Consider the following 13,806-nt stretch of genomic DNA (forward strand, 5'->3'; position numbering starts at 1 on the left):
AACTTCTGTCACTACAGATCTAAAAACCCAGCAAATACATCTGAGATGTATTCACATAACATGTAGGCATACTTACAATATATCGTGCATTTAAAGTACCAGCGTAGATTTAAATATGCACATAAAGTACACCATTTAAAATTAATGTACATCATGCATTTACAGTATCATGCATTACAGTACAGTATATCTTACATTTAGAGTAGTACATCGTGCATTTACAGTATATCATGCATTTACAGTATATCATGCATTTACAGTATCATGCATTGCAGTACAGTATATCATGCATTTACAGTATCATGCATTTACAGTATACCATGTACTACAGTACATCATGCATTTAAATTGTTTATTTTCTGCCATATTTTATTGTTGTACGTGTTTCATTTTTTATGTTGTGATTGTCTATGCTGTTGTTTAAAGGACCCCATTGGAATTAGGTTGATTTTTATTTCGACTTCATGTGCTATCCTTGGTTTCTTATTTAATGTATTTGCTTGCAAATTGTTTGTATTCATATTGTCTTGTAATCCTGTGTTGAAACCGAATAAAATCAAACAAATTAAATACCATTTACATGTCATTACCTATGATTGCAATATAAAATGTGAGAACAGCATAATTTCCAGCATCATCGGTGGCAAAACAGTTTACAGTATGGTTCCCAATTCTGAAGACATGTCCTGGGACATGTGTGCAGTTAATTGTTGGAGTGTCCTCTGAGTTGTCTCGTGCAATATCTATAACTGACCACCATACAGGTGCTGTTGGTAAACCTTGATCCGTGTTGACCACCATGTTACTTGGTCCATTGAAGAATATTGGTTCCTCATTATCTGAAAAAATGTTATTTCTCTTTGGTCAAATGTCAGCACTTTATTGATTCAGTTGGAAAATCCTTGCTGACAGTGAACAACAGTTTCATAAAGTAAAAAATAGTACAACACCTTAATTTACTAGTGATAATAATGTTTCAAAAGTCTTACCAAAAATTGTTATTGAAAATCCACATTGTGCCTCATTGCCACTTGAATCCGTGGCGAGATAAGATACTTCGTGAATTCCAAGGCGAAATACGTCGTTTGAATAATAAGTTTGGCTTATAAGTAGATTGGCACCCGAGTTGTCTGACGCTGTTGGGTCAGTCCAAACAACGTTCGTTGTTGGTAGAAGATTGTCGGTTGGTGAAGAAATATTGGCGGGACAGTTTGAGAATACAGGCGATTCATTGTCTATGATAAATCAAATGACGTAATTAATAATTGTACACTATTAATTGAAAGGCGTTTTACTAACTATTTGTTCAATGTACAATAACATTAGATTAAATACTAACCTATCACTGTCACTTTAAATTCACACGTTGCTGTGTTTCCAGAGTTGTCTGTCGCTGTAAATTCTATAGAAGTCTCACCGATTGGGTAATTTCCACCAACAAGAGTCGCGTTATCGATAACTGGGTCAATTAAACTGTTATCTGTGGCTTGTACCGCATTCCACGCCGTAGAACCAATTGCAGTACCAGGAAGCGTATTGACAGCAATATCAGAATGGCAGTTGGTAAAAACCGGTGGAGTTACATCTGTAACGTTACAGAAAAAAATGGAAAATAAAAGTCAATTTCCTATGAAATATAATCAGTCAAAGTTGTGTTTTTTAATATCGTTACGACCATCAGATTGAATAATGTTATTTTAAAGATGAACATTAATTTCAATTTACTTAACAGAAAACTAATAACTAGCTTTCAATAGTCTGACGGTACACCACTACAGTAAGTCACAGCATTATAGACTCACCTTCCAATCTGACTATAAATTGGCATTGGGTTTTCAGACCACCTTCGTCTGTTGCGGTGACATTTACAGTCGTATCACCCAAAGGAAAAGTTTGACCATTAGTATGAGTACTAGTAACACTTGGTGGAACGCCAGAATTATCAGAGAAAGTTGGATTTTGCCAAGAAACTGGTCCATCCGAGTCTGATGGTAATACACTACCTTCTACAACGTCTGGACATAACCCAACTGTAGGTGGCTGATCATCTAAAGAGAAAATCAGATTTTGAGCTACATCCTTATAACAAAATATTTGTTTTCTATAAACTAGGTACCAAATTGGTTTGACGAACACGTTTTGACACCTCAACATTAAGCTTTATTTACCGGTTACGTTGACATCATAAGTACACTGATTCTGATTGTTAGCAGCATCACTGGCTGTGCAAGTAATTGTTGACACTCCGATAGGCATGTTCCTTAAACCAGATTGATCACATGAAAATGATGTAACTCCAACGTTATCAGAGACTGGGGGATCTTCTAAGGTTATTGCAGCGTGAGGTTGGTCAGGGTCTGTCGACAAATCAATAATTTCAGTTGAGCATGCAATTATTGGGGCTTCTGCATCTGCAAGAAAGTCGAATAGTTGAATGGATTATTGTCATTCTGTGCTTGTAACATTTACATACCATTTTAAAACACCCACAATATACACACAACATTTATTTTTTTTTTGCTTTTAAAAACTGCATATTTTTTTAAATACAAAAAATGCATACAGAAGAAAAATGGTAGCTTTCAAGGTGTCAGCGAAAATTTAACATAGATGAATATATTATTATGTGTAAATACAGTGTAAACTTACCAATGACCGTGACATTATAACGACACCCAGTATAAGTACACAAGCCTTCATCGGAAACGTACAACTGGACAGTGTAGGTTCCCACACCTACTACATCACCAGGGCATATATAGTCAGTCTCTATTCTGCAAGAGTTCGTATACAAACCAGAATTATCTGATATAATAATCTCAGGCTGGTATACCATCGTATTTGAACCTGTCGGTAGGTTATGTGATTCATCCGTACATTCGGGGCTTGATATCACCACATCTTCCCAATCTGCAAAATAATGTAAATATGTAAGTATCAATTCTTGATATGATTAACATAGCGTAATGACACAAGGATGTTGAGCTCCGTTAGATCAATTTATGCGTGGTTGCGACACGATCAGTTCCACGTCCCTAAACGTTTGACTGAATTTGGAACAGAAACCACAGAATAATGCACAGAACTTGTCGCAGCCAATCATAAGATCAAATGACAAGGCAAGCTCAGTATTAATAATAATTTTCATTCCCATTCCGGAATCACAATTTAAATGTTGCATATAAGTATACAAAGGAAATAATATATCATGGCATTTTTTATTGTAGATATTTTCATTTTCAGTGAAATAACAACACGTTGCCGTATGCTTTCTGTTGCAACTAATTCATTAACTAATTAAAAGTTGTATAATAATATATTTTAATATAAATATATAATAATAATTTTCAAAAAACGTAGATTTGATGTAATTAAGAAAAAAAGAATAGTTTCAGAAAGTGTTTGCATAATCTATAGACATACCCTCAACATATACAGAGAATTTGCAATAGCCTGTAGCTCCATTTAGCGTCGCTGATATTTCAACTAGAGTTAAACCAAGAAGAAAGTTGTCGCCAGGTTGATGAGAGCTGGTGATCGGTATATCTTGACCATCAATTTGAACAACTGGTGCAGTCCATGTTACACTTGCGTAGTTGACACCACTGTCTGTTTCCGTAATGATGTTTTCGGGACAGGAACTTTCAAACGCACTACCAAAATCAGGGGAGGAAGAGGCGCCTTAAAAAACAGTAACGCAACTATTAATTTGAAAAGAAATGCTACGCAATTGGCCATACATCAATAATATATATAATCAAAATATGGACAGAGTGTAAGAATGTACAAAAAAATTAATACATAATTAATAAAGAGGCAATAATTTTACGACAAAAAATATACGGAAAACTCCAAATGTAATAACAAAATGATATTGATACGTGAGAAAGGTTTAGCAAATAGAGTTTATAACAAAGCAGAGCAGGGATATTAACATTAAGCAAGACAAGCCTGAGCTTTTTAGTCGCGTGGACGCGACTCTATAGTTCACTATGTCGGTCGGTCGGTCGGTCGGTCTGTCGGTCTGTCTGTCGGTCCGGTATCACTATGCGTTTTATCGCTTTTCTGTACTTTTTGAACTGTTTTGATGTACAGAAAAGTTTTAAAGTACATTACTTTTTGAAAGTTTATTTTTTTCTGAGAGCACGCGACTTATGGCTGTTGGCCTTGTTTTTACACGGTTTTGGATGTTTTTAGGAATCAAAGAGTGATCTGCTGTTAAGAAAATGTGTTTACCGATGGGTTGTTTGCAGAGTCCACAACGTCCATGACTACATCCAACTTCTTCCCAGTCATAGCTGAGATGACTCTCCATTGCGTGACATACTTCCCACCAATAAGTTTCCAAGTCATCGGCGTCATCAATATAGTCAACTGGAGTACCATCAGTCCAATCTAGTTCTACATCAGTAGGCCTACCAGACGTTTGTGCCACTGCTACAAGACCTATAAAAACACTACTGTGTCCCGAGTCTGCACACAGTCCTCTTACAAATTCATTCTCTGCGTTAGAATGAATTGATATAGGCTGAGCACCAATTCCCTGGCAATTGCTGACGTAGTCATCATAATCATTGTTGTTGCATCCCATTGTGTAGCAGTTACCTTGATAAGTATCTCCGATACATGCTTCAGGGGACTCTATAAAAGCAGTCAAGAGATAATTCATATGTTTTTATTGTACGTTAAACTTGTACGAAAGGTAATTAAGTTAAATGATTTAATATGAAATATTTTTTTAAACTTTTCAATACATCAATTTATTCAATGTTATACAGTGATTGGAATTTGCTGTATGGGTATTGGTTTGTCGAAGATCGTAATAATCAATATTCAAAAAGGCAGGCCAGCCGAAGATGCTATATATCTCCTATTATAATTATGTCTGTTTATAAACACCGTCTGCTGGCCACCTAAGAATAATACTACGTTCTATAGTCTAAATTAATAGCATTTTAAATTATACCAAATATGTTAAATGTTACAAGTTAACTTTTTTTATTTGAAGACCTCACTTTTAAACTCTAAATGTGTATACAAAGTAAAAATATAACCACTTTTACGAACTTAAAATCACTGAGAACTCGCAAACTGCTCGGTTGCAAGAGCCGTCTGTATAAATGTGTGAAATCCGCGTGACTCCTGCAAAGAACTCGTCTGATTCGTACAAGACAATTTTGTCGGGATTGTTATCAATATAGTCTACAGCCGTTGAATCTGGAATAGATAGTGATGATCTACTTGCTTCGCCATCATTTAAAGTTATATAAACGTCGTCAGGGCAATTCGTTATGTTCGGGATCTCATCATCTGGTGAAAAAAGCAGTTGTGATAACTTGATTTTAGTTTGTTACAATGCAAAATATACGATGTACTGTAGGCCTTCTTTAAGCACGTTGTAAATGATAGCAGCCTACGTTGTTTGTTTGTATTTTGGCGCCTGTGTCTGTTATGGGTATGGTTACCCCTTTAACTAAATACAGATACAACTGGTTTATACACTAATATACCAACAGCGTCAATTACTTCATCAATGATTGTGTTGTATGTATAAAAAAAGAGAAATCAAATTACATAAATGTACCTCTAATTATCACTTTGAATTTACATGTTGCTTCTTGGCTTCCAGCGTAACTCTTTGCCTTGACTTCTACCTTAGTGGTGCCAAATTCAAAATAACTTCCACTCTGATGTGTAGAGGATGACTCATATCCGTCTGCAACGGATACTTGCCAGTAGATACGTTTGCGATTTGTTCCAAGATCTGCTGGCTCTTTTTGATTACCTGGACAATTAGTAAAACGAACGGCCGCCATACCTTTAAAAATATGTAAAGTTGTAAAGGTAACGTCTGTCCAAAAGTAAGAAGGCGTATTGTATTAAAACAGCATTTTTACTTTTTTTGGTTATAGTATCAATTATTGTAGGCCTATACAGAATTTCGCAAACAAAATATAACCCAAATGAGCTGATGCACGAAAAGTTGTATACCGGAAAAAGATATAATTATAAATTAATAGGCATATGTACAAACCCCATGGTTCACCTAGAATATCAACAGGTACTTACATAACTGACATGTTTTAAACAGCAACAAGATCTGTATAATATATAAACAAATATATTAATATTACATTCTAAATTGATCTGAATCCATGTTTGTATTGTACTTGTACTGAGGTTGAAATTACTGCTTTATAATATTAATTATAATCGTTTATACGAATTTTGCATTAATTTCACTTTATTTAGCAATTTAAAACCATTAAATTTAGTATTTTTAAATATTAAATATTAAAATAGATAAGCTACAATCTTATTATGCAATATATATCATTTTATAATTATTATACCGAATCTCAATTTGTAATATTAAATGTAAATCTTTATACCGTTTTAGGCTCTGTAATATAAATTTTCTCTGAATACTTAGGCTAATTGTGTTATCAAATTTAGATTTTAACACAATATCAACATATTTTGTACAATATAATCTATTAACCTATGGACCACGGACTGTGTAATATCATTTAAATGTCTATTGTTTATCATATATTGTCAACTAAACTAAATCATAAGTAAACATGGATCGTATCAATAACAAAGACTAAAATCCTATTTACACAAGGACGATAAAAATAGATTTTTATGCATTGTTTCTATATAAGTATATATAAGTTTTCATCCTATAACTTATATATAAGATAGATAACTATCTATCATGTCTTTCATAGAAAACAATATAATACACGTCCAATTAAATGACGTCATGATAAGTAAGAGCAATAATATCGAGAGACGATGTAACGATTTGTTCTTATTGGATTTGTTTTATCATTGGATTTGGAAAGTATTATTTTATCAACAAAAAAACAAATTATAAATGGTTATCCAATAGTTCGAGCAGGATAACTAATTTATTTTTAATTATATCTAAGACAAATGTGTGTTTATCTATTTCACCGACCGTTATCGTCCTAGTATCAGCTTAAATGCCAACAAGCATTTGTAATGAGAATCGTTTTGCTCCTTCTAGCTTATTTTTTTTTTCGGTTTTGTTTAAAATGATAGTTAGTGGACATGAAGAGGTAGACAGGAGTACCTTGTAGTAAAATATAAATAATTTCCCTAGTGCTTAGCCGTATTATCATTCCATTTATTACGGTAATCAATTAGCAAAACATGACTATGCCTATTGCTTGCTCCTGGCAGGATTGTACTTGAAATTCAGCGTTTAACCCAATATATAGACAAACGATCTAAGTAACCACTTATCTCAGTTACTAAAAAATGCATTTGATAATAACAATATTATACAGAATTTTAGAAGCATTCCGTATCAAAATAAAGATAATGTTTAAATTATATTATTTTATATTGTATTACTATGAAATATGCTATAAACTATTTAAATATGTTAATTTTTTGAAAATTTTAAACTGTAAAACCATCTGTAGTGAGAAATTAACTACATCTGCAAGGTGGTCAGAAAGTTAAACATTTATAAACACGATAACATTTAGGTCAAATGTGGTAGAAAATGGTAGGCCTATCATTACATTTTATAATATATACATTTTAAAAATATTTTATGTACATTTTTTCAGGAAATTTAAAAAAATACCAAAATCTCTTTTTCTACACATTTTGAATAAATGTGAATAACATATACATTCCTAAATTGAAAATAATGTTTTCAATAATTGTTTTAATTATTGTACACCTACCTTAAAGAATAATGCCATATTTTGTGTAGTTTCAGTAAGCAGCTATTTTGTGTAGATATAGACCTGACGATTTCTTGCAACTCATTATTAATACTACGAAGATATTGTATTTTAAGTACTCTATTGATCGAATGATCCATAAAGATATAGCCTACGTACTGTTATAGATCTTTGATTGGCTGTTTGTTTTCGATTAATTTTGTTTCCATGGTAAATCCCGTGACCATTATAGAACACACAAACATTTAAAGAAATTATAGATTAATTCACTAATTTCATTCAATATCAAATATGAACCGCGTTAAACTATATTTTTAGTCACTTAAAAACGCGACTTTATAGCTTACTATATAATAATGTATAAACATTTTTAGAATCGAGAGCAACATGTTGTGTAAAGTTGAGCAGTTACATGATTTGTTTAAACGTAATAAGCAAATCAACATAAAATGTTTTTCTTCATTTATAAGTAGGCAAATTCATATAAAAGCATTATTATGATAAAAGCTAAAATAAATACACAGAACAATATATTGAATAATTCATACGGGTACTGCACTTTTAAAAGTACAGATGTAGGCATATATTTATAATTCATTTATTGAATTGCAATTGATTTTACGAATAATTAGAGTTCAAATCAATAGTAACTTACACTGGACTTATTTGACAATATGAGAATATATGCATACAATAGGTCTAATGCATGTTATAAATGCGTAAAAAAATGTTTGCTAATGTTATTATCGTTTATTATCAATTTGTAATAGAGCGCTATTTTTATAGTTTGGTTTGATTTGATTTTTTTTAATGATTTATTTAATATTGGCTCAATACAATTACAACAGAATACATAAAATCACAAAATGAAAAAAAAAGCCAGGATTGTCAAAAGCGAACCCAATCACTGTTTAAAGACTTTACTTTAACAGAAATAAAATATATAATAGATACAATATAGGCAAAATGACGGTTAAAAAATAGGAATAGGAAAATAAAAAAAAAATTAAATAAATTGATATCTAAGACATTAAGCACAAAAAAAAACAGCAGAGACCAGGGAAAATCAAAAAGAAGAGAGCCAAGGAGAGGAGAAATCAAGAATGGAAATAGTGTTGGCGAAGACTAGTCACAAATCCTCGAAACATACCAATAAGAGCAAGGTCTCTTCAATCTGAGGGAAGACCATTCGAAACAGAATTTAGGAAAGAGTGAAGATTGAAAACAGTTCGAGAAAAGGGCGGCCTTAATAGAAGATCAAATTTGTGACGAGAAATAGGAGAAAAAAGGAAGAAACATCGATATCAATAATAGTGTATAAATATTTAACAACAAAGATAATAGTTAGAACATCCAAATGATCACAGTCATATTTAACACAGGTTATCCTCTGGATTTTAAGTGTGTGTTTTATTTATTTAAGAGCAGTTTTGATGAGTCAGAGTCAAAGATTACTATAAATGGAACTCTTTTTTGTTATTTTAATATATTGTTTATTGACTCCTTCACTATACGACAGTGCGTGTTAGATCGATTAATTTCTAATTTTGACAATAATATTGATCTTGTTTTATCGATTCACGTGAGCAATGGGCATAGTTTGTATCGTAGACCTACTTAACGGAGTGCGAGTAACGACACTTATTGAGTAATTTACACGTTTATCAATGTTTATGAAAGCTCAGGCGCAATAAATTTATTTCCAACACGTTAAGTCAAAATAATTAAAAATTAAATCTATATATCAATTTACGTAAGGGCAAAATTGGGTAAATCGCGCGTTATTTCTAAAATGTTTACTCGATGGTATATAAAGTTGGTTAGAATCTCGGTACTGATTTTAACCACCTGATGTAACCCTGTTTACTAATTAAATTGAGTTAGATAATTAGTTATTGACAATTAAAACGAATTTAGGTTCAACGATCGTGGTATACACTGTCTAATGGTTGTCCTCTTGAAAAATACCTGCACACAATAATGCGAGGATGCTTCGCATTTTCCTATCTCTTCCTACGATATTTGTTTTTAATAGCTGAAAACCGGTTGAACAGCTCGAGTACAGTGTCATAATATTGAAGACAGGCTTATTTTCATAAAAAAATACTATTTTGATAGATTTAATATACGTTTATACAAATGTATTGATTTGCGATGAATGGAACATTCCAATCTCTCAGACTCTCAGTTGGAGCCCTTGGTTTAACACAAGTAGGTAAATGTATGGGCCTTCGGAGAATAAACTTACAACTGAGATATAGTATTGCAATACTTTGACAATATTGTAAATACGTATTAACCATTTTTGGTCGCCATTTAAATCGAAATTTTCTTACTGTGAATGTGGTTACTGTCAGATATATAAACACATATACAAAGAACATTTATTACTGTGACTGTGGGTAGGCTCTACTGCTGATATATAAACACATATAAATATACATATACAAATAAAAACTTTATTAGTACTTAGAAAGTACATGTAACGATACACCACTACGAAGTTTTTCTTTTTTATAATTTCAATGGACTATAACAGGGACAGTTTTTAAAAAGTATTAAATTGTAAATGTTTTACTGTGTATAGTGGTATATTATTAATAGGCCTATCAAACTTTTAAAACAATATTTCGTTACTGAGTGGATAAAGAATATATTTAAAAATTGTTCTTCCCATCCTCTTCCCCATTCCTCAACTCTAATGTTAGATACAAAACACAAATTGGGTTTGTTTAAATGAGTTCAAATAAAAAATTTGGACTCATTTTTAAGACAAGTTTCTCCTTTAGAAGTAGGCCTGGTTGACTACATTATACATCGTGTCTATTTATTCGTTTCTGAAAACGACAATGTATTTATAGTCCTGTGGTACGTACATTTGAAATCGCCAGTTTTTTTACGCTGAAATTACTGTATTCGAGAACCATCTGTGGACACGACCTAGATGGTACGCGACACAGAGACATGGTTGCGTGGTCGTCATCAACATCTCACTGGTGTGAACATTCGTGCAATTTAATAAACCCCTTTTGAGCAATATAAGATTTAAACAAAATAAAGGCAAGAAACAATCAAATAAACAAAGTCTTGCAATAAGAAAATCAATCAATATAATTGAACTCTTCTATTCTCTTATATAGATTTTTCTCTCTTACTGACCCAGTTTGCTGTCCATCATATTCTCGTATATTGCTCCAAAGAATATCTTATATTTAACAGATGCTTACCAATCTCACATCATATTGAGGTCAAAGATCTTGACGTTAGTGTTTTACAATCATGTATAAGGATATTATTTGTCTTCTTAAATATCACACAGTTAAGTGTGCATTAAAGTTATGAATTGGGTAAAAGAGAATAAATATGACTAAAAATTTGTCCGACTAGACGTGTAAATCTAATAAAGGTAGGCTTAGCAAAGTGTTTTTTGTCGCTCTAACAAGACAACCCTAAAACTCACATAATCACATTATTATTTATTACAGAATGTATACAATACGGTAGTCTAATCATAATTAATATAAATGTGACATTTGAATTACATATGTGTTATTATTTGTATCTATCTTGTTTGACGATTACAAATTTCATACTTGCTTTCCCAATTGTGCCCGTATTGTAAATATTGGAGCCACACCTATGTAATGTAAGCATTGATTATCATATTAATATCAAAATGAATTTTTAAGAAGATTACGTAGGCAGACACATTATAAGACTGCAATTGGCTGTTAAACTAGTGGAAAGATTCAAAATCATTATTTATACACTTCCTTATTGAAGAATTACTTTACTAATTGATCATCTAAATATTAGTTATTTTATATGAAATAATGTAATATTAAACTATTACCATTTTCTGTGGTGTCCGACTCGATGTGGGCTTCAGCTTCTACGACTGTTCATTAGCCTGTGTATTACTGAGATTATGAATGTAACAGAAGTAATATAAAAGCGCAAACATAGGATTTACAGAGCATGCACAATATCAGTGATGTCGTACAATGTTATAATACTATCGATCCAAATTTGGGAATATCTTGTGGTAAATACACAAAGAGCAAAAAACAGATAAAAACACAACTAAATAGGCCTATGGCATAAACAATTGGAAGTGGTTAATATAGTGTGTTTGAATGGATGGGATATGATTGAAGCTGAAATGAACCAAAGAAAGTAACATTTAAACGACTGGGTAGTTGTAGACGATTGGAGAAAAAATTCGTATACTTATAATAGGTTAAGTAGTAATGAACTAACATTTATCTTTACGTTTTGTATCTACAAATCCCGCTTTGTTTATTAGATTACATGATGGGTAACGAATCAAAAAATATCTTGAATATGTTTAAGTTTGAATTAAAAAATCGTATAGAAAATGAATATGCAAATATGTAAATTATGAATGCCCAAATCAAGGTGAAGACAAAATAAATTTCACACTTGTTGACGAGGAATATGTATATAAACAAATTTTATCATTATCTGACAAAAAGGCTACAGGAACTGATGAAATTCCTGCTAAACTAATAAAATTAGCAATCAACTCAATTGTACAACCCATTACATTTTTAATTAATTTATCTCTAAGAACCAGCGACTTCCCAAGTAAATGGAAAAATGCACGAATATGCCCAATTTTTAAAAATGGCGACCGAAGTGAACCATCTAACTACAGGCCAATTTCTGTACTACCAATTTTATCGAAAATTATTGAACGCGCTGTCTTTGACCAACTCTATCCACAAATCAACCCTAAATTATACAATCAACAATCTGGATTTAGGCCAAATTACTCGACATCATCGGCATTAATAAATATAACTGAAGATTGGATTGACAGTATTGAAAATGGTAAATACATAGGACTAATAATGCTTGATCTCAAAAAAGCTTTCGACACTGTTAATCACAAGATACTAATAAAAAAACTACACAATTTTAATTTTGCTAATCATGTTATCAAATGGTTTGAAAATTATTTAACAAATCGTACACATATTACTAATATTAACAATGTTAATTCGGTAAAGTCTAATAGTGTTTGTGGAATCCCTCAGGGATCAATATTAGGGCCCCTTCTATTTATCATGTATATTAATGATCTACCTAACTCAGTTTCTCATGTAAATGTAAGCATGTACGCAGATGACACTGCGTTATATTATGCATCTAAAGACATACACGATATAATAAGCAAAGTAAATACTGATCTAAAACATGTACAACTATGGTTAGCAAGTAACAAATTAAGTCTAAACATTAAAAAGACTGAATATATGATTTTAGGAACACATCAAAAATTAAATAAATTGATTAACATGGATATTAATATTAATATAGACGGTACAAAACTTGAAAAAGTAAATAACTGTAAACATTTAGGTGTCATTATCGATGAAAATTTAAAATGGCATAAACAAATAGATCAGGTGAAAAATAAAGTAATATCAGGTCTGTACTATCTAAAAAAATGCAGAAATATTTTCCCTCAAAATATTCAATCATTAATGTACAAATCTATTATAGCCCACCATTTTGACTACTGCAATGTAGTATGGGGTCGTTGTAACCAAACCCTCAAATACAAACTCCAAGTACTCCAAAATAGAGCGGCTAAAATAATTACACATACATCTAGGTATGACTCTAGCTCACAGGCGCTCAAAGATTTAAATTGGCCTAATTTAGAAGAAAAACAATATTACAACGAAGCAGTCACAATGTATAAAATAATGAATAACTTGACACCATCCTACTTAAGAAACAGATTCTATGAACGCAAACAAACATATAATACTAGATCAAAAGATATTCTAAGTTTACATAAGGCAAACACTGAGTATAAAAAGAAAAGTTTCTCGTATTCTGGCGCAAAGCTATGGAACAGTTTAAATGCTATAAACTCAAATGCAATTACAGCTCCTAATATACATATATTTAAAAAAATGATAAATGACCAAAGATAAAATATACTTGAAACTCTATATTTTTTCATGAAATCTTTTTTTGTTGTTGTTGTTTTTGTACTGTAAATGATAACTTGTGTAATAGTATAAATAGTTTTGTAGTAAGTAAC

The 13,806-nt window shown here is 31.7% G+C and overlaps 1 protein-coding gene across 1 annotated transcript; it reads right to left on the reverse strand.

Annotated features, from left to right (window-relative positions):
* Positions 1 to 576: 576 nt before the first annotated feature.
* LOC144853494 (hyalin-like) lies at positions 577 to 6,096 on the reverse strand. The gene is made up of 11 exons (XM_078711192.1): positions 6,070 to 6,096; positions 5,585 to 5,818; positions 5,068 to 5,310; positions 4,237 to 4,641; positions 3,424 to 3,681; positions 2,650 to 2,910; positions 2,169 to 2,411; positions 1,803 to 2,048; positions 1,340 to 1,585; positions 990 to 1,235; positions 577 to 839 (listed from the first exon to the last, which is right to left on the reverse strand). Exons 2-11 carry the CDS (start codon positions 5,814 to 5,816, stop codon positions 577 to 579), a joined length of 2,643 nt encoding a protein of 880 aa, XP_078567318.1. The 5' UTR covers positions 5,817 to 5,818; positions 6,070 to 6,096.
* Positions 6,097 to 13,806: the final 7,710 nt, after the last annotated feature.

Source organism: Antedon bifida, chromosome 1 (assembly GCF_963402885.1).
Source record: "Antedon bifida chromosome 1, ecAntBifi1.1, whole genome shotgun sequence".
NCBI lineage: Eukaryota > Metazoa > Echinodermata > Crinoidea > Comatulida > Antedonidae > Antedon > Antedon bifida.